General features: G+C 39.8%; 1 protein-coding gene across 10 annotated transcripts in view; it reads left to right on the forward strand.

The window, feature by feature from the left end:
• Nucleotides 1–21,849, forward strand: part of pde5ab (phosphodiesterase 5A, cGMP-specific, b) — a 177,207-nt gene that overhangs the window by 20,922 nt on the left and 134,436 nt on the right. For 9 of the 10 annotated variants that reach the window (XR_011354157.1, XR_011354155.1, XR_011354156.1 and 6 more), the window contains exons 2-6: nt 8,834–9,407; nt 11,375–11,464; nt 13,934–14,005; nt 14,729–14,818; nt 19,076–19,213. Coding sequence is in view for 7 of the 10 variants with exons in the window: in XM_069926609.1 (XP_069782710.1) it covers nt 8,834–9,407; nt 11,375–11,464; nt 13,934–14,005; nt 14,729–14,818; nt 19,076–19,213 (964 nt within the window). In the remaining 3 variants the exon portion in view is untranslated. The remainder of the gene's footprint in view (nt 1–8,833; nt 9,408–11,374; nt 11,465–13,933; nt 14,006–14,728; nt 14,819–19,075; nt 19,214–21,849) is intronic. The other variant, XM_069926612.1, reaches the window with a different exon arrangement.

Consider the following 21,849-nt stretch of genomic DNA (forward strand, 5'->3'; position numbering starts at 1 on the left):
TAACAGTACCAACCAGTCCCCCTGCAACACCACCCTCCTCTACCTGGCAGAACTTCTCCTTTGATATATCCAACTTTCTCCGTCAAATGAGTAGCCTTGGGCACGCGTGAATCCCAGCTATGCCTGTCTTTTTGTCAGCCATTGGAGCAAGGCTCCTCAGTGCACCCTCCCATTACATTTACAACTAAATCAGTGCTGCCTCCTGCCCCCTTGATGAGCTCGTCAACTTTATCCACTTTGCTGCCAACTTCCACCTCAACCTCAAATTCACTTGGTCCATCTGTGGCAGCTCTCTCTCCCTTCGCAATCTTCCTGTCGCCATCTCAGGATAGTTCAGGCCCCTAAGTACTGGCAACATTTTCATCAATCTTCTCTTCATCCTCTCCAGCTTGACAACAACTTTCCCTTAGCATAGTGACCAAAACTGAACCCAATATTCCAAATGGTGCTTCGCCAATGTCCTATACAACTGCATCATGACCTCCCAATTTCAATTGTCCGTACTCTGACTGATGAAGTCCCTTTGACCAGCCTATCTAACTGTGGCACCACTTTCAACATTCCATGTTCTTGTACCCAAGTTAGGCCTCCCAAAATGCAACACATCAGATTTCTCTGTATTAAATTCCATCAATCAATGTGTTTGATTCACACACCATGAAGAGTATTTGTGTATCAGTAGGAGCTCATCCCCACTACCACTCTTCGGCTATGACAACCATTAGAGCCCCTTTCTTAAATAGATGGACAATATTTATCACCCTCCAATCTTTTGGAAGCTCATCTGTACATAATAATAATTCACAAATCTCATCCAAGGTACCTCTCCTGCTTCCCACTGTATCCTTGGAAATATCATATCAGGCCCAGGAGATTTGTCTACCTTCAGACCCATCAGGACTTTCCGAAACTCCTCAGCTGTAATACTAACTGATGTCAAGACACTCCCATTGACTGCCCCAAGTTCCCCAGTGTTAATGTCTTGCTCCACAGTAAAAACATAGTAGGAGTACTCATTGTGGTTCCATACAGAGTTGACTGCATTGATTCCTGATTACCCTTTCCCTTTATGTACATAAAGTCCCTGGGGATTATCTTGTATGTTGTCTGCAAGAGCCATCTTCTGTCCTGATTTTTCCCTTCTGATTTCCTTTTATAGCTTTCTCCTCAGTTCCTGAAGCTCATCCAGGTGTACACTTGATCCCAGCTGATTATACCTGCCCCATGCCTCCTCTTTGTTCTTAATCAGAGCCTGGATTTCCCTTGTCATACAAGCTTCCCTCCACTTGCATGTCTGATCCTTCACTCTAACTGCAACATTCATATCCTGGTCTCTTGTCAACAGACTTTTAAAAACTATCTCATTTTCTCTTCCTTCAAACAACCTGTTCCAATTAACTCATGCTTGTTCTTGTCAAAGTCGGTCTTGCTCCGGTTTCCACTTTTAACTCATCCTGCCCTATCACTTTCCATAGTTATCTTGAACCTAATAGAACAATGGTGGCTGGTCCTCAAAGACTCATCCACAAACATTTCTTCCACTTGCTCTTCCCAATTTCCCAAGTCTAGATCAACCATTTACCCTCTCCCTTGGGAGACCTTCGACATATTGCCAGAAGAAAAGTCCTTGGACACATTTGACAAATTCCGCCCTGTCTAAACCTTTGACACTATGACTTTTGCGCTCAATATTTGGAATGTTAAAATCCTCTCTTCTGACATATTTGCTCTTCTAATTCCTGTTGACTGTTTGATGGCCTGCAGTAGGATCTAAGCAAGGTGCTCATGCTTTTTTCATACCTCAGCTTCACTGTAATAGCTTCACCAGCAACCCATCTGTATTTTATCTCTGACCATTGAAGTGATATACTTCATAACCAATAACACAACACCTCATCCTCCTTGACCCTCAACTCGGTCACTCCTAAAGTACCTATACCTTGGAATGTGGAACTGCCAGTCCTGCCCTTCTCTTAACCAGGTTTTCATAATGCCTATCACATCTCAGACACATGTTTATCCATGCCCCATGTTCATTCTCCTTACCTGACAAGCCTTCAGCATTAAAATAGGCACAACTTAGTGATTGTGGTTGTATTGTGGTCTTCACCTCCCATCATCTCTTTAGCATCAATCTTTGGTGCATTACCTGTGTCTTTCACCATGACCATGACAAGGCCTTGTCCATTTTGAATTTACCTATTATCTTCTTTCCAGGTGAGCTGACAATGCACAGTTTCTCCTAATCACCGCTTCTCTCCCCATCTATTATCTCCGAATGGTCTAAGCCTGCCCATCAGTTGGTAAAATTTCATCCATCTATATATTGTCTTTGCACACACCTTAGCTTCCAACACCATCTTCCGAGTAGTTTTTTTTTCCCCAGAGTTGAACTTCAGATCACTTACCTGTAGTGGTTATTTTCACTGCTTTAAATTTAATTCAATTATTGTGAATTTTGGCTTCACTACTTGTAGAGCTCGTCGAAAGAACCAAAGACTTGTTGATCCAAACCAAGGCTTTTATTAGCAAAAAACAGGATCTCTTCACAGGTGGCCGACCAGTCCGGAATGATCCGACCTGGCTAGGGACACAACCCTTTAAGGCCCAGACAGTAGGCGTGGCTAAGCTCTCAGCCAATCGCTATAAGCACAGTCATTACATACTCTAGATACTGTAACTATATACATTGGTGATAGGTCTGTACTATCACACTACTTTAATAAACTCTTGGTCAGCCTTCTATTCTCTATCCTTAAAATCACCCAAAACTCAGTTGTCTGTGCCTTAACTCATGCAAAGTTCTGCTCATTCAACAATCCTGTGCTGACAGTCTTGTATTGCCTCCTGGTTAAATAATGCCTCAGTTTTAAAATTCCCATCCTTGCTTTCAAATTACTCTTGGACCTCAATCTCCCACATCTCTATATTTTTCAATCAACAATTCTGAGATTTCTCTTTTCTTCCATTTTAGCCTTTCCAGTATCACTAGTTTTAATTGTATTACTGATGCTGCCAAGTTCCTGAACTCAGAATTACCTCTTCAAATCTTTCTGCATTTTATCCTTCGGGCACTCCTTAAATTCCAGCTTGGCGGCTGTGCTATCTTTCCATCTGGCTGTTTTCTTCTCTTGGTGGCCACGTGAAGACAAGAACATTTAAAAAATAGGATCAGGAGTGGGCCGTTCTCTCTTTGTCCCTGGTTTGATCCAATGTTGTTTCTACTAGGAGATATTAAAATAATTAGTTTAAAATTAAGATTGACTATGTATCAAATTGAATTTTTATGTCTTGCTTTAGCTGTATCTAAATGTTTAGCTATCATGTGGAAATCTGATTTAGTTTTGGGGATGCAAAAATAGCAACCTGAAATGAAATCTTGTATCTCTCTTAAAAAGATAACATAATTTACAGGATATATACTATTTCATTTTGAAAGTATGGAGCCAATATTTGAAAACTGTTGGTTTGAAGATTTGAGCTCTCAATCTATTCTTGTAATGATTCTTGGTTTCACTGTTGAAAAGTTGAACTCTATATATAATTGTTGATTCCCTTCTTTCTTAGTGGGTAGTTGTAGAGGAAGAAGGCTGGGAATTAATGGGGAGGGAAAGGGAGGTGGGGGGGTTGTTTTATATACAGCCTCGTTGGGCCATTTTTGGCCTATTCCTGTTCCTACTTCCTATTATCCACATACATTTTTCTGTATATGACTGTATATGAATTTTATTAGAATTTGATATAATTGTGGTTTTAAAATTTTTAAATAAAGTATTTTTAAAAAAATAAAGATGGAAACTTAAACATAAAATCAATTCCAATTGTTGTATCGTTCAGAATGTTACTGCAGCAAAAGCTGACAGCTTCGTCGTTATTATAATCATAAAATCCAATAACATTGAGAACCCCTCTAGAAAATGAGATGTGAAGTTAAAACTGCAGAAGACTCAGGTTTTGGAGCAAGATATTGACCAAGAGGACAATCCCAACCAAAGCACTGAGATGGAAGAAGTACAATTCAAACTTGGCACTTCAGTCTTGAAAATGAGTTTATTGTCCTGTATCAGGGGGTCCCCAAACATTTTAGACCATTGAGCCCCTTCATGGAATCCTTGATCCCTTATCAACCCCCAGACATGGAATCCCAGGACAGTGGGGGGAGGGTGGTGGCGGTGCTGGACTGGGGGAGAGGAGATGGTGGTGGTGCCAGAGGGGGTGTGGTGGCAATGCCGGACAGGGAGGGGGTGGCGGTGGCATTGGACTGAGGGACTCATACCTCCGCTCCATCAGTCCTTTGCTCTCTACTCTGATGGGACGGGGTACTGAACTTTAAGATCAGCCATCATCTCATTGAATGGGGAGCAGGCTCGAAGGGCCGAATGACCTACTCCTGCTCCTATCTCCTATGTTTCTATGTTTCTATGTTACTTTATTAAGAGGCTCTTGTGAGAGATTAGCCACTCCTGCCATAGGTGCTATTTTCCATAGACATAGCCCCTGGTTTCGACCACAAAAGTTCAATCGTCCCCCTCCCCATCATTTTTCAGCCTCCCTTTTCAACCCCTTGGCATTTATTGACCCCTCAGATTGTCCCATCAACCCCCAGAGGTCTATATTGACCACTTTGGAGACCCCTGGCCTAAACATTGCACAATGTACAGATGCACCAAATATTTTCTTTGCTGCAGCTGAACAGGTATCTTGTTTTAAAAAAAACTGCAAAATAAATACATAATTGAATGAACTTAATTGAGTTAAAAAGACAGCAGAAATGAAAAAAAAAAATTCCAGTTATTCTCAAAAGAGACTGATTTAGCAATAGTGCAGACTGTCCTTGTGCGGCGTCAGAGCTGTCCATAATGAGTGTGGAAAAGTGGCCTGATAAATATGGGAAAGAAACTCCTTGAAACTAGAGGAGCAGGTTTACTGGCCATCTTCTGTAGCTTTTGCCCCAAGGTAGGAGTAAGAAGAGATTGCGGCAAGAGTTATGGGGGTCTTTCATAATGTTGGCTGAGTTCATTGGTAGTGAAATGCAAATTAAAAGATGGGGTGAAAACTTCACAAGACCTTAAGATAAGATCACAGAAGTAGGCCATTCAGCCCAACGAGTCTGCTCCGCGAATCTACCCTGAGCTAAACTGTTCCCACATCGAGTTCCACTTTCCTGTTTTTTTCCCCATATCCCTTGATACCCTGATTAATTAGATACCTGTCAATCTCCCCTTTAATCTCCCCCAATGATTGGGCCCCCACAGCTGCATGTGAAATACATTGGCTAAAGAAACATCTCCTCGTCTCTGTTTTAAATGAGTCCCTTCTAATTCTATAAGCCCTCTTGTCCAGGATTCACCCACCAAGGGAAACATCCTTTTTATATCTACTCTGTCCAATCTTTTCAACAGTCAATATGTTTCTATGAGCTCTCCTGTCATTCTTCTACATTCCAGCGATTATAGTCCAAGAACCTCTAAACGTTCCTCATATATTAGCCCTTGCATTCCAGGAACCATCCTGGTAAATCTTCCCTGTTCTCTCTCCAACATCATTACAACCCCTTCTATCATAAGGGGCCCAAAACTGCACGCAGTTCTCCATATGAGGTATATAGAGCAAAGTCACTCTCCCAGAGATGGTACATTCATGTCATGCATTTTTTGGAAATCAAAATTACACTGATCCTCAACCTTGCATAGGGGAAGCGGTTTTCAAATGTACTTATTTTTCTCTTATTGTTTCTTTTCTTTTTTGCAATGCAATATTTTAATGTCTTGAGAGTGTTTTGTAACTTGTTCTTATGATCATTATTGTAAACTTTTACACTTCATAATTGTATTGTACAATTTTTATTGTAAAATAACAATAAAAAAGTTTTTAAAAAGGTAAATTAATTGATGAATAATTCAAATCCTAATTTATTGCATGGAGTTATGTTATGAAGCAGAATCCAGATTTTTGAGAGAGCTTAATTGGAAAAATATTTGAACCTATCCTTAAGGAAGAAGGAGCGAGACATCTGGTTAGAAAATGTTCAAATACGTAGACACAACATGGATTGAAGAAGGACAGGTCATATTTAACTAATTTTCTGCAGTTTTCTTGAGGATTTAACAAAGCACAGTGGATGGATACTGCTGCATTCTTGGATTTGCAGAAGAAGTTAAAGGTGCTGAGCAAATGATTTGTGTATAAGATAAGAATGCATGGAGTGAGGGGGTAATATATTGGCCTCAAAAGAGGATTAGCTATTCAAGAGAAGGCTGAGAGTTGGGATTAAGGAGTGTACCTTCTATTCAAGAGAAGGCTGAGAGTTGGGATTAAGGAGTGTACCTTTGATTGGCAATCTGTGGTGAACAGAGGGCAGCAGGAGTCAGTGCTGGGCCTGCAACAATTTGGAAGAGAGGACCAAGGGTAACATATCTAAGTTTGCTGATGACATTAAATTGAGTGGACAAGCCAGGAGAGTGGGCAATGGTCTAGTAGAAGGAATACAATATGAGGTCATCCACTTTGGAAGGAAAAATAGTAAATTGGATCCTTATTTAAATGGTGAAAAATTGAAGCACTTGTTATGCAGAGATCTGGAAATACTTACATACGAATCATTTTTAATCATTTACAATTTTTGATCAACACACAAAATGCAAATGGTCAGGCAGCATCCATGGAAGGTAATAGACAGTTTGGCTGAAACCTTTTATCAGGACCAGCAAAAAGGAGAACAAGGGTCCAAATAAAAGGGTGAGGGAAGCAGGAGGACCATGAGCTGGCAAATGACAGGTTGAGTCATGCAAAGAGCATTAGAGAACAACTTATCCTTTTAATCAAGTTCGGCAGACCAATTAAATTCTTACTTTAGTTCTGTTTTTACAAGAGAGGATACAAATAACCTCCCAAGGATGTTGGGGAACATAGAGACTAATGCAAGGGAGGACTGAAAGAAATCAGTATCTCTAAGGACATGGTCTTGGGGAAATTGATGGGATTGAAAGCAGATAAATCCCAAGGGCCTGATAATCTACATCCTAGGGTACTCAAGGAAGTGGCCATTCAGATAGCAGATGCTTTAAGAATTATTTTCCAGAACTCGATAGACTCAGGATTAGTACCCATGGATTGGAGGGTAGCTAATGTTACCCCACTATTTAAAAAGGGGGGTAGAGAAAAAGCGGGGAATTATCGGCCGGTGAGCTTTATATCAGTAGTGGGCAAAATGATGGAATCCATTATTAAGGATGTAATAGCGGAGCATATGACTAGCAGAGAAGGGATCGGACGGAGTCAACATGGATTTACAAAAGGTAAATCGTGCTTGACAAATCTATTGGAATTCTTTGAGATGGTGACAGGTAAAATAGATGGGGGAGAGCCAGTGGATGTGGTGTACCTGGACTTCCAAAAGGCCTTCGATAAGGTCCTGCATAAACGACTGGCTTCCAAAATCAAGGCTCATGGGATTGGGGGCAAAGTATTGATGTGGAATGAGAATTGGCTGGCAGGTAGAAGACAGAGAGTTGGGATAAATGGCTCGTTTTCTGAGTGGCAGGCGGTGACCAGTGGGGTGCCACAGGGATCTGTACTGGGACCCCAGCTGTTCACAATTTACATTAATGATCTGGATGAGAGGATTGGATGTAATATCTCCAAATTTGCAGATGACACTAAGCTAGGAGGGGTTGTGTGCACGGAAGAGGGGGTCAGGAAGCTCCAGTGTGATTTGGATAAATTGAGGGACTGGGCAGATACATGGCAAATGCACTACAATGTGGATAAATGTGAGGTTATCCACTTTGGTAATACAAACCGGAGGGCAGATTACTATTTGAATGGCAATAGATTAAGAGATGGGGAAGTGCAGAGAGACCTAGGGGTACTTGTACATCAGTCTCTGAAGGCGAGCATGCAGGTACAGCAGGCAGTTAAAAAGGCAAATGGTATGTTGGCCTTCATATCAAGAGGGTTTGAGTATAGGAACAAGGATACCTTACTGCAGCTGTACAGGGCCTTGGTGAGACCACACTGGAGTATTGCGTGCAGTTTTGGTCACCTTATCTAAGGAAGGATGTTCTTGCAATGGAGGGAGTGCAGAGGCGATTCACCAGGCTGATACCTGGAATGGCAGGAATGACTTATGAGGAAAGATTCCGCAAATTGGGATTGTACTCGCTGGAATTTAGAAGATTGAAAGGGGATCTCATAGAGACCTATAAAATTCTGGCAGGACTGGACAGAATGGATGCAGATGGGATGTTTCTAATGATGGGAAAATCCAGAACCCGGGGCCATGGTTTGAGGATAATAGGCAAACCATTTAGGACCGAGATGAGGAGGAATTTCTTTACCCAGAGGGTGGTGAATCTGTGGAATTCATTGCCACAGAGGGCAGTAGAGGCAGGTTCATTCAATATATTTAAGAGGGAATTAGATCTATTTCTTCAGTATAAGGGTATTAAAGGGTATTACGGAGAGAAGGCGGGGACGGGGTACTGAACTTTAAGATCAGCCATGATCTCGTTGAATGGCGGAGCAGGCTCGAAGGGTCGAATGACCTACTCCTGCTCCTATCTTCTATGTTTCTATGTTTCTATTCATGCATTGATCATGTTACATATGCCATCTAGCCCCTCAGCAACTTCTGTACTGCAATCCATAAGGGCAAAAGGTAGACACAGCTGACCCCACATACTGCTGTTTACCAGTGGTTCTGCAGCAAGTTTGGGCCCAATTAATTTTCTGCTAATGTAAACCAAAGTTCCATGTGAAGTTCCCCACAGCAATGTTTGAGAAGCAAAACAGCAATTTTGTTTTCATGTAATCGTGTGCTTTTATTTCACAGGGAAATGGTCAATGCATGGTTTGCGAAAAGAGTACATACTTCAAATGAAACCCCGACAGATTTGAACTCAGTGCATTATATGGCCCGATCGGAGATTGTGTCCCCAGGGACTCCGACCAGAAAAATCTCAGCCTCTGAATTTGATAGGCCTCTCAGACCCATTCTGGTTAAAGATTCTGAAGGGGCTTTAACATTTGTCTTTGATTCAAACAAGAAGGATCATATGCCGTTAAAAGTCCACAAGTCTGGCCGTGAGGCCACTCCTGTCAACGACCAGTGCTCCAGGCTTTTAGAGCTCGTCAAAGACATCTCCAGTCATTTGGATGTCACAGCACTCTGTCACAAAATATTTCTCCACATTAATGAAGTGATAGCTGCCGACAGGTATTCACTTTTCCTGGTGCATGAGGACAGCTCAAATGAAAAGTTCCTTGTCAGTCGGCTCTTTGATGTGGCAGAAGGTTCCACCCCTGAAGAAGCTTCAACCAACTGCATTCGATTGGAATGGAACAAGGGGATTGTAGGATACGTTGCAGCTACAGGAGAGCCACTGAATATTAAAGATGCCTATAAGGTTTGTAAATATCTTATTTCCCCCAACACAGAAGCAATTACTATAAATATAGTTGATGGCATTTTCTTCTTACATCAAGCTCACCACAGCAATTATACAATTTTTTAAGCAGACTTTTTTGCACAATTAAAAGACACATTTTGTGTGGGGAAAAAAAGTCTCCAATGTTGGTACAAAAAATAAAACTGAAAACTGCATAGAAATATTAAATGTACCTTGGTGATTCAAATCTTGCTGAGTATTTAAATTAGAAAATCCTAATATTTAAGTTTGGCATCAGTTTGCAAGGAAAATCACCAAGTGGTAAATACAGCAAAGAAAAACAAATGATTCATACTTGAAATGATTTCTGAAGTGATTTAACATTAGCCCAAAACATTACCATGTACATGCTGCACATTCTCTTTAAGTTATAACAATCTTTACAGAGATTTTTTATTGCTTCATAGAAACACATATTTCTTGCAACAGCCAAACTCTTCATCAGGCCTCAGTAAAAGAAAACATTAATTTTTACTGTTAACTTTTAACATATATGCCTGACCATGTTTGATTATTTTTTTTCACAGCTGGGATTGTTTTAAATAAGAAAAAAGATATGATTAGCAAGATTTAAATGTAAATCTTTCTTTTGCTCATTAAAGACCCACAGAAGGCTCCCAATGCTGGAATCTGAAGCTGGACACACTCTCCTGTAGGAACTCAGCAGGTTGATCAGCATCAACAGGAGAGATAGTGGGGAATCAGTGACAGGAAAAGAGAGTGGGAGAATCTCCTCCACACTTGCAGTCTTGATTTTAAATTTTAATTTAGACATACAGCGTGGCAACAGGCCATTTTGGCCCACGAGTCCATGCCGCACAGTTTACACTCCATTAATCTGCACCCTCCAGAATGTTTTGAACGGTGGGAGGAAACTGGGGCCCCCGGGGAAAACCCAGTCAAGCACGGGGAGAACGTACAAACTCCTTACAGATAGCGTGAGATTCAATCCCTAGTCTGGTCCTGATTGCTGGCGCTGTAAAGGTGTTGCGCTAACTGCTATGCCAAGCATGTCACCCATGAAGCAGTCTAGCCCGAATCAGGAACTACTCGTTTTCTCCCACCAATGCTGCTGAGTTCCTCCAATGGTTTGTGTTTATCTGCAGCCAGAAACATGAGGTCATCACACAAAACTAAAAGAATCTTATCAGATAATAACAACGTAGTTGTTTTTTTCATTTTTTTCCTTTAATTTGAAACAAATTCAAGACAATTCATTATCAATATGATTTGATGATCGCAATTTTTTAATCTCACATTGTTAATAACTTTAATAAACGTGGGTTTAATTTTAAGCAAGGAAACAAATAATTATGGTCTACTTCTGTTTATTTTTTTACAGCACGCTCATGAGCCCGTGCCACCCAATTTACATCCAATTAATCTACACCCCCAGAACATTTTGAACAGTGGGAGGAAACCTGAGCCCCCGGGGAAACCCCACACAGACACAGGGGAAAAAATTACAGACAGTGGGGGATTCAAACCCTGGTCCTGATCGCTGGCACTGTAAAGGCGTTGTGGTGACCGCTACGCCTAGCATGCTGCCCCTAATTGCCTTCTAATTCCAAACTTTCTGGTTCTTCTTAATGTACTATATCAGCTCCAGCACCTGAAAATATCAAGAACAAGTAAGTGCCGGTGCACACAGCCAGGACATAAACTTTCACTTTTACTGCATCAACTGCACAGCAGATACTCATTTGTAATATAAACATACAAGAACAAGTAATGAAAACAAAATCTCCAAAGTTAAATATCTTTTCTAGGGCAAGGAGGCTGAATTCTTCCATCTGTAGCAGATTAAAGATAAAGAAATACAAGGGCATAAATCAGAATTTATTTAATATTGTATGTCATCTGCATTTAGGGTTCTTTATACAAATATCGGTAATATCTTACAAAATCTTCTATGACCCTAATAGGACCCCAGGTTCAATGCCGAAGTCGACCAGATCACTGGGTATAAGACACAGACTATTCTCTCCATGCCAATAAAGAACCACAAAGGGGAGGTAGTTATTTTTTTCATACCACATTATATATCTGTCTTATTTATGCTGCTGTATGAGGAGATCAGGGATAGTTTATGTTACTTTGTCCTGTATGGTCTTTAGATCTGGATGATTTTGTAATGGTCCAGAAGCAGAGCACAACATTTAGTGTTACCTCTGCAGCTCTAATATGATTTTTTTTAAATTAAAAGAGCAAACCCTGCAAATACTTCACAGGACCTTTAGGAAATAAATTTATTTTGATTCCCAGCATCCTACTGTTTCTTTATGCTGGCTTGCAGTGTATTAGTCAGGCAATCAGCAAGTCAGCAGGGTATCTATTGAATTGCTTTTGGCAGGTTCAATCCCACTTAGAGTAAATTTGCTGTATTACTTTTTAAACTTCCAATATGTGGTGTTTGTGAGGTGACTTTCTTGCAGCAATTCAAGGTGGCTGCTCACCAGAAACACCCAAGGGTATTTAGGGAATGGCGATAAATCAGTTTTGCCAATTACACTGCCAGTTCATGAGTGTAGAATTACAGAGCGAGATCAGTTGGCACAGAGCAAAGACCACATCATTTTACTGTTGCAGGATTCATTCAAGAATCTGGTAACAACAGGAAAGAAACTCTCGCTGAATCTGGTGGTGCATGACTCTTCTTCCTGTTGGGTGGGTAGGATGGTGAAGAGCCATGATGGCTGTAGTAGGAAGGGGTTAGTTTAATATGTCAGCTGCTTTATCTAAGCAGAGGGAGGTATAGATGGAGTTGATGAAGGGGAGGGGAATCTATGTGATAAACTGAAATTTTGATGGTAACAGGTCAAGTCAAGTCACCTTTGTTTATCGTTCATACCATGCGTGCACAGTAAAGACGAGATAACGTTTCCTCAGGACCACGGAGCACATTTACATAAACATAAGATAGAAGTTAAACACATAAAATATTAAGTATTAAGATGTATACTGTAAGAGTCCCTGCTACCAAGGTACACTATCCACACATGTTCTGGAATTCAGGAGGCTGATGGCTTGGGGAAAAATAAACTGTTGCTCAATCTGGACATATGGGCCCTAGGGCTGCAGTACCTCCTACTAGATGGCAGAAGGGAGAACAGTTTACTTGTGGGGTGTGTGGAGTCCTTCACACTGTTTATTGCCTTTCGCCTACATCGAGTGTTGTAGATGTCCCTCGTGGTAGGAAGAAAGTCCCCAATGATCTTCTCCACTGACTCCTCTATCCTCTGCAGGGTCTTATGGTCTGAGGTGGTACAGCTTCCAAACCAGGCAGTGATGCATTTGCACAGGCTGCCCTCCATACATCCTCTGTAGAATGTAGTGAGGAAGTCTTTGGATAAGTCTTTGAAGGTGTCTCCCTTTAGAAGTACGATAAGATTAGCATAAAGGCAAATGTTTTGCATAGTTTTGTTACTATTATCAAAGAATTGAAAATTTCTTTATATCCACCTCCAATTTTATATTTCAGATAACAAATTGTGTGAGTTCTTGATAGCAATGACTACTGTTAAGTCCACAATAAAGATTTCAAAAAGGAGAGGATATGCTTTTTTTAAAAATACCTGAATGTAATTTGCAGCTTTGACATACAATAAAGAAACTACACTCATGTGAATTAATAGTTGTACCCATTTCTACTTGTATTGGATTGATTAAGTCCTATTCTCATACACATTAAATAAAATTGTACCTTACATCAGAACAATTATTTATGAGTTAGCCTTAACATAAAAATGCTTTGACTTTAAGTTTAAATAAAAAGGCATGTTGTGGCCAATATTTATCCCTGGAACCACATGGTGAAGGAGCAGTAGCTGGTTATTCAACTTCTTTTTGTTGGTGAGACCAATGTATTGCCTGTAAATACATCTGAGGAACATGAGGGTCACTTTATAAGTGTGACTTCTATAATCTCCCTTTTCTTTCTTTTGCCATGACATAAGGTGTTTTGAACATAATGAATTTTGTGATTATTTTCACCAAATTCACTGAGATAATAGAGGTCACAAAAGGAAATGATGGATTTTGCTATCAGGTCATTGTTATGGGAAAACATTTAGGGAGTCAATAGGCAGAGGTTGAAAGAAGTAAAAACTGGGAAGGAAAATAGCCAGGGTATTTAGGGTAGTGTGAGAGAAATCCTCAACCTATTACCAACTTCAAGGTTCGGGGCCTGCATTACTTGCACCCCATGTATATGAAAGAAATTTGTGTGTGACATCGCAATGCATTGCCAGTGGTTATCGATGCCTAGAGGAGCCAGATCATCTATCTAGAAACACCTTTTATTGCCCCAAAAAGTCCTTCATTGTGTTTAATGTTAGGGTTTTAAGTAGAATTAGTTAATCGAGCACAGCAAACTGTAACATTTTACAATATTTCTCAGTCAATGTTAATTTAGAAATCTCAGAAGATTTATTTAAAAACTCTTAATTGTACTTGATTGCTATTTAACAATTTCTGTTTATCAGGTTGTTGGTGTTGCCCAGGCAATCAACAAGAAATGTGGAACTCACGGAACATTCACCGAAAATGATGAGAAAGTAAGATGATATAAATGCACATTGATTGCACAGTCCACCCATTCAGATTATTGTGATTTACCAAGGGCCAGAGAGCATACGTCCACACCACTGGCTGCAAGCTCCCCTTTAGGATGCACATCATTCTCACTTGAAAATAGATCACCATTCCTTCACTATCGTCATGTTTAAGTCATGGAGCATGCCAACATACTGCATGAAAATGTGTCTTCACCACAAAGTGCGCAGGAGAAGAGATTACCTTCACATTCAAGGGCAATTGGAGATGGACAATAAATGCTGGCCTTGAAATTTTCACTCATGTCCCAATAAGTAAATAAGTAATATGAAATCTGTTATTCAGTCGCATACCGATGACAACATAGTTTGATTTATCATTGAAAATAAATGTAGTGTAATTGAAGTGGTTCACTTGTGCTTTAGTAAATCACCCAATTTATCTGTCTTGGACGATCATGACACTGAAACTGCCAAGTACGTTTGGACACACTGGGGTCTCAATGCTGAACCTGCATGTGCTTCACCAGATGACTATTCTTGAATATTACTCATCATTTAAGTAGAGCTTTGTAAATCTAGCAATAATGCTTTATTCTTCTGCCTAAGTTGTTGATTTTATTCTTTTCTGCAATTCAAGATGTACAGAATGAGAAAGTTGTTTATGACACTGAGATTTTCCATTGATGATTTCCATAGGTAGCACTAATATTATAATTGTTTTAGGATTTTGCTGCCTATTTGACGTTTTGCGGGATTGTGCTCCACAATGCCAAAGTGTATGAGACTTCTCTGCTTGAGAACAGACGCAACCAGGTAATGTTCCATTTCCTCAGCATTAGCCCAGTTGCTGGATGTCAGCAATATCTTGGGGAGTTGCAGCTGGGGGAACAGCGGTAATGATGGGAGAATGGGGTTGGCAGGAGGGTAGGTGAATTCCTAGAGATGCTCAGTAAGATGTAAAACTCAAAAAACAATGTTTCACACCCTATTTCAAGGGGATCAGGGTTGTATGCTGAAGTTACCTCGAATCACCATGAGCAGTTAATAAAAGGTGATCTTTCTCGTGAAAAAAAAATGGTTGCTGCTGGCCGGGCGAGCATCTGGTGCTACTCGACCACAAAATAATTTGAACTCTGAAATTTCAATCAATTGTTGCTTTTTAAAATCATTTTTACCAATTTACCTTGCAATTGCTGTATAAATTAAAAATCATATCCAAAAAATTTGAAAATTGCATTAGAATACAATACATACACGTGTGAAACTTAGATGTGCTTCTGGTCTTCGATAAACTTAGTGTTGGTCCAAGTACAAAATTGATGCTACCAATTTTAAAGCTAAAACTGAGCAGTAATCAAAATGCGATAGGCTAAATTGCCAGCTATATCTAACAGTTTTTTCTGATGGAGACTTTCTCCAAACAATAGCACAGAAACCCAACTGACGCATAATAAAATATTACTTTAGGTCTACTCATATTTTTCACTCACTGTTCTCTTCTTAGAAAAGGCTATATTTGTTTTGCAGGCTAGATTTGAATAGTTAAGCATCGCGTGAGATAAAGCTGGCAATCTTCTCAATGAAAGCAATAAAGGATTGATATGAAATGTGTTGCAATTTGGATTGATTTATGAGGTGCCTGCTCTTGAAGTTAGAATGCATTGCATGGGAATTAGTTTTAAAAAGTGCATGAGTGGCACATGTGGTTATTACTGTGCAACTTGTGGCAAAATTGAGACACTGCTGTGAAATATGAATCTCCGGTTGTCAGATGGTCTGTCCATTTCCATCTTTAGGCTCATGAAATGATATTGCGGCTTTAATTTGCCCACAAGTTTCATGAATTTTCGGCATTTTTGTGCAATAATTGTCCATTGCACATGCTCAAAAAGTCTAGCAATTACATGATAATTGCCGACAATTCTCAAATCAATTTCTTAGGATCAGTAAGTGAAAAAAAAATATGGAGGTTTATGCCTCAGGGAGTGATTTTTTTTTTACAGATTTTCAATATTTATTTTTTGTCATTTTTCTCATAAATTCAGTCTTCCTATCTTTCTCATTGTTTTGCACCTCGCAATGTTGGATTCTCTGATGAATCTTCATTTCCCATTTTCCCATTAGCTTCTCCATTCTTAGATGGGCCAAGGATTTCCAGGAGCCATTGTGGAAGTTGACCTTTCTCAATGGGATTCTAAGAAAATACTTGAGTCTGTTTCTTCTATACATCTGGCAATCTCTTTCAGTGACTGTTTAGTGTCAGTTTTTTTTTAAATCTTTTAATTTTTATAGAACAAGCATACATTGTATAGAGAACAGAAGGATACCAAATATGAAGAATATAAGAACATTTTCAAAATAAAACACTATAATGTTGTCAGAATGACAAGAAAAAGAAAAAAGAAACCAAAGAAAAGAACTCTAACCCACCTCCCCCCACCAACCGAAAAATCCTGGGATGTTTAACATAAAAATAAAGGTGGTTTTGTTCTAATGAATCTATAAAACAATTACTAACTGAAGGAAAAACCGTATGGATAAATAAATACATTCAATGATCAAGACAAACAGATTAAAATAGTCCATAAAAGGACTCCAAATGTTATGAAAATTAGTGTTAGTATACAACATGGAACACCTGATCTTTTCTAGATTATGGCAACACATGACAGTGACACAGCCACTAAGTACCAGTGGGTGGAACAGGATCTTTCCATCTGAGTAGGATAGCTCTTCATGCCATAAGAGTTGTAAATAGTATGACTTGACGATCAGTTGAAAAAAATAGCTCATTAATATCATACAATATTCCAAACAAAGCCATTAAAGGATTTTGTTCAAGATTAACACTTAATATTATTGACAAAACACAAAAGATCTCCTCCAATAAGGTTCACGAGCTCTACAAGACCAGAACATATGTATCAAGGTTGCTTCGCCCTCATTACATCTGTCATATTGGGGATTTAGATCAGGAAATATAGGGGATCATTTATCTTTAGACATGTAAATCCGATGTAAAACCTTGAAATGAATTAGAGAATGTCAAGCACATAGTGAAGAAGTGTTAACTAATTTAAGAACCAAATCCCAGCTTTTGTCTGAGATAGAAAACTGTAGATCATGTTCCCATGCTCTTGTAATCTTATTGAGGGAAACCTAATGTGATTTTGAAAGCATCATATATAAAGGTTATTAAACCCTTCTAGAAGGGTTCTAATTTGCATGCAGCATGTTAGATTCACAAGCCATGGGAAAATTTGGTAATTGAACCAGAAAAAAAAACTCTGATATGCAAGTATCAAAAAAATGTGTATTTGGTAAATTAAACTTTGCCGAAAACTGTTCAAAAGACAAGAGAAATCAATAAACGAGTCTCTGAAAGACTGAATACCATTTTCATACTATTGACAAATGTTGAGTCATATAAAGAAGGAGGAAATAAATAATTAGATGATATAAAACTTGATAAGGGTTTTAAGAGTTTGGTGTCAGCATGTAAATGGCATCTCTTGTCCAATGAAGACAACAAAGTGTAATTAGGGCTTCATTGTTGGGATGTTGGCCTAAGAGAGGTGATGACTTGATTAGTTTATTCCACCAGTGGATATCGAGGATCCATGGAGGCAAACTTTATGATATTATGGAAGGAAGGAACTGTTCAAAGGGGATGGGCTCCATCTGAAATGTGATAGGACCTGGATCCTGGTGAATTGCATAACTAGGGTTGTGGACAGGGCTTTAAAATAAATAGTTGGGGGATGGGTTCAACAGATTGGAGAGGGATGGATGAAGAAAAAGAGAGGAGTGTGGATAAAGTAAAAGCAAAAGTTACTAAAAAAGAGAAAACTAAGAGTAGAGGGGAGAGGGGCGGCACGGTTTGTGCAGAGGTTACCATAATGCCTTTACAGCGCCAGCGATCGGGACTGGGGTTCAAATCCCACACTGTCTGAAAGGAGTTTGTACATTCTCCCCACGTCTGCATGGGTTTTCCCTGGCTGCTCCGGTTTCCTCCCACCGTTCGAAACATACCGGGGGTTGTATGTTAATTGAGTGTAAATTGGGCAGCATGGACTCGTGGGCCAAAAAGGCCTGTTATCGTGCTGTATGTCTAAATTCAAATTTTAAATTTGTTAGTCAAATGCAAAAGAGGAAAAAAACTACCAGATTTTAAAAGCACAATACATGAAAGAGCACTTTATCTGAATGCCCGCAGCATTCAAAATAAGGTCAGTGAATTTGTGGTACAAATCAGTACAAAGGGGTATTTAGTGGTCATTACAGAAACATGGTTGCAGGGTGTAGAAAATTGGGAATTAAATATTCAAGGATATCAGGTAATAAGGAAGGACAGGCAGGAAGTTAAGGGAGGTGGGGAAGTGCTCTTAGTTAAGGTTGATGTCAGGACAATAGTGAGAGATGATTTAAGATCTAATAAATGTTGAATCAGTTTGGGTACAGATAAGACATAGTAAAGGGAAAAATTCACTAGTGGGATTTGTCTATAGGAGCTGAGCATACGAGTTGCTCTGAGTTGCACCAGAGCTCAGCATGGTAGGACTTGAGATTTTACTGGCAAACTGGACTGAGTTGTCTTTTGGTCAGGAAATCGAGAATCTAGTTGCAGAGAGGGCTGCTGAGACCCAGTGAAGTCAATTCAACCACCAGCCTCAGCACTATGATCGTGTTGAGCTGAAGTCAATGAACAACAGCCTCCCCTTGCACCTACCTTCTTCCCCCACCACCACCCCCTAACCTTTTTATTCAGGCACCTACCTGCTTTTTGCTCCTACCTTGAGGGAGAGCACAGACCTGAAATGTTAGATAACTTTGCTTCCTGTGGACACTGCAGGGCCTGCTGAGTTTCTCCCGCATCCTTGTCTATTTCGTAATGTGGCTAAAATGCATAAAGATCAATGAAACTCTCATCACATGGCTCAACCTGAAAAAGATCACCTTCTAAAAAAAAAGATCACCTTCTCAGAGTTTTTATTGGAATGGAAAGAAAAGAGAATTGTTCAAAGAATTATCATGTATTATATATGTATTAACAAAGGTGTCTTTCTAAAGGTTCTACTTGATCTTGCAACTCTGATTTTTGAAGAGCAACATTCCTTGGAAGTAGTTTTGAAGAAGATTGCGGCACATATCATTTCATTCATGCAGGCTCAGAGCTGTACCATCTTCATTATGGATGACAATTCCTCTGTAAGTATTGCAAAATACTTGAAAAAGAGTTTGGACATTGCTTGTTCCGTGTTAAACATATGGGCCAGGAATATAGTGAAATGGTAAATTATTCAGCTGGTGAATTCTTGTAAATGTTCACCAAATGGCTTCAACAGTTTTCTACAGCATAGGTGCATTCTGATCTTGTTTGATGATTTCTGCAAGCTTGTTTAGAGGCAGAATATCTCTATTTCATATAAGTCAGGTTGAGTTTATGTTGTGAGTGAGGAAATAGGTTTGGTCGGTCTCAAAGGCAAAGACTCTGAACACACTTTCAGTAGGGAAGGATTTTATTCACAGAAGGCAAATGTGGGAAATGGTAACTAATGCAGTGCGTACACACACCCACACCCACACAGTTTAAAGCAGCTGTGGGAAAGAAATAGTGGACAATTAATAACAAATGTGGGGGAAAAGAGTGTGGGAACAAAATAGACACACACACATACAATGAACTGGTACACAGAGTAATCGAGGAAAAATCACTACGATGCCCTTTGACTCAGTGACCCCTTGGTTCTATGCTACAAGGGACACTAATTAAACACTCCCAACCCTTTTAACAGTGCACATCTGACCAACAGTTCCTCCAGGACCCTTCCACATTTCTAGGCCTGGAGTGAAGCAGGGTGGTCCCAAACTGGAAAACAAGAGAGAACAAAAAACACATGGAACCTTTAGAGGGCTGGAGGGCCCAGCCCAAGTCATTAGCAAGTCCAATGGGTCGGTGCCAGGAGAGTTAATCCAATTACAACAGCTAATGGCCCAAGGCCAAGTACAGGCAGGCTGGAGAGTCCAGACCAGGTAACTTACATGGACACCAACTGCAAGGTGTGCACTAATGGGTGGGGCAGACCAAACCTTGATTGGCAGCTGGTGTGTCCTCCGACTAGGTAGAGGGCAGTGGTCTCACATGACAGTCACAACCCTTCCCAATACAGTTTGTTGCCAATATGTTTTCACCTTTAGGCTGGAGGAAGGTATGCAGAATGAAAGTAATAAATACCTTGTAGGGTGGAAATAGGGACACTTTGCAGATTGAAGGATTCAGGTTGGGATTGTGGCTTAGACCCCAAACAGCAATGGGATAAATTCTAATTTAGTAAACTACCTTCCCCTTACAAACAGTGTAAAATATCCTTGCTTCTGGGACAGGTGGGATTTTCTCCCATTTGTTCTTACCTATTTATCCACTGATCTAATATTGGTTTTCACACCATTTAGAACTGATCAGTCCCCATGAAGCTCCCTGCAGTCATGGGTACCTATCATCTAAATTGAAATGAGGAGCCCATTCTATTCTTGCTCTTTCTTGCAGGCTCAGATTGGCCCATCAGTGAATTTGATGATAGTGTTAATACTGGGACCACAATCCATAAAAATATGGAGGCATAAGGAAGGAATATCAGAGGAAAGAAACTTCCACCTATTTTTTTCATAGTTTTGGGTTCTTTATCATGATAGCATATTTTACCATGCAATGCATATCATATATGGACAGGATTACAAAGAAAAAAGTTCTACAAAGAACGAAAACAAAATGTGTATTACTCAAAAAAGTCAGATAAGAGCAAACAAATTTTTTTTGGACACATCATGCAAGGAGATACATTTGGAATATTTAGTTACAACTGGAAAGCTGGAAGGAAAAAGAAGCTGAGGCAGACAGAGAATGGAAATAATCGGTGAATTAACCCAGTGGTTCTCAACCTTTTTCTTTCCACTCACATACCACTTTAAGTAACCCCTGTGCCATGGGTGCTCTGTGATGAGTAAGGGATTGCTTAAGATGGCATGTGAGTGGGAAGGAAAGGTTGAGAATCACTGCTCTACACCCAATTGTTACTGAAATATTTTACTTGAGAAAAATTGTCATTGGCCCATTTCCTTTGGAGTTATGAAACCGTGCACATAACAAGTCAATTAGGTACAATTAAAACAGTGCTTTTCAAACCTTGTTCTTTCCACCCACATACCACCTTAAGCAATCCCTTACTAATCACAGAGCACCTATGGCATAGGGATTACTTAAGGTGGTATGTGAGTGGAAAGAAAAAGGTTGAAAACCACTGGATTAACATCGTGGTTAGAAACAGGGGAGGCAACAATTCGGAATGTCAGAGACCGAGATGGACAGAGAGACGTGATCACCCACACCGAACAGCTAAGGCACCTGAACGACGACCATGGTAGCACAGTTAGCGGAGTGGTTAGCACAATGCTATTACAGCATAAGCAACCTGGGTTCAGATCCGGCGCTGTCTGTAAGGCACTCTCCTCAGATCTGCATGAGGTTCCTCCAAATGCTTCGTTTTCCTTCCACCCTCCAAAAATGTACATGTTTATAGGTTAATTGGTTTATTTGGGCCGTATGGGCTCATTGGCTGTAAGGGGCTGTTGCTGTGCTATATCTCTAAATTATAAATTAAAACATTAAATTAACCATTTAACTTTATTCTTCAAATTATAAAGATTAATGGATAAGATTTGTATCCCGAATCAAATTTATACATTTGGTAAGCAGATGTTTTAGAAAATTCCTTTTGATATCCTGAAATTGAGACCACAGCACAAAGCATAAATATTTCCTCTTCTTTTTAATTACTCTATTAACT

This window comes from Narcine bancroftii, chromosome 3 (genome assembly GCF_036971445.1).
Source record: "Narcine bancroftii isolate sNarBan1 chromosome 3, sNarBan1.hap1, whole genome shotgun sequence".
Taxonomy (NCBI): Eukaryota; Metazoa; Chordata; class Chondrichthyes; order Torpediniformes; family Narcinidae; genus Narcine; species Narcine bancroftii.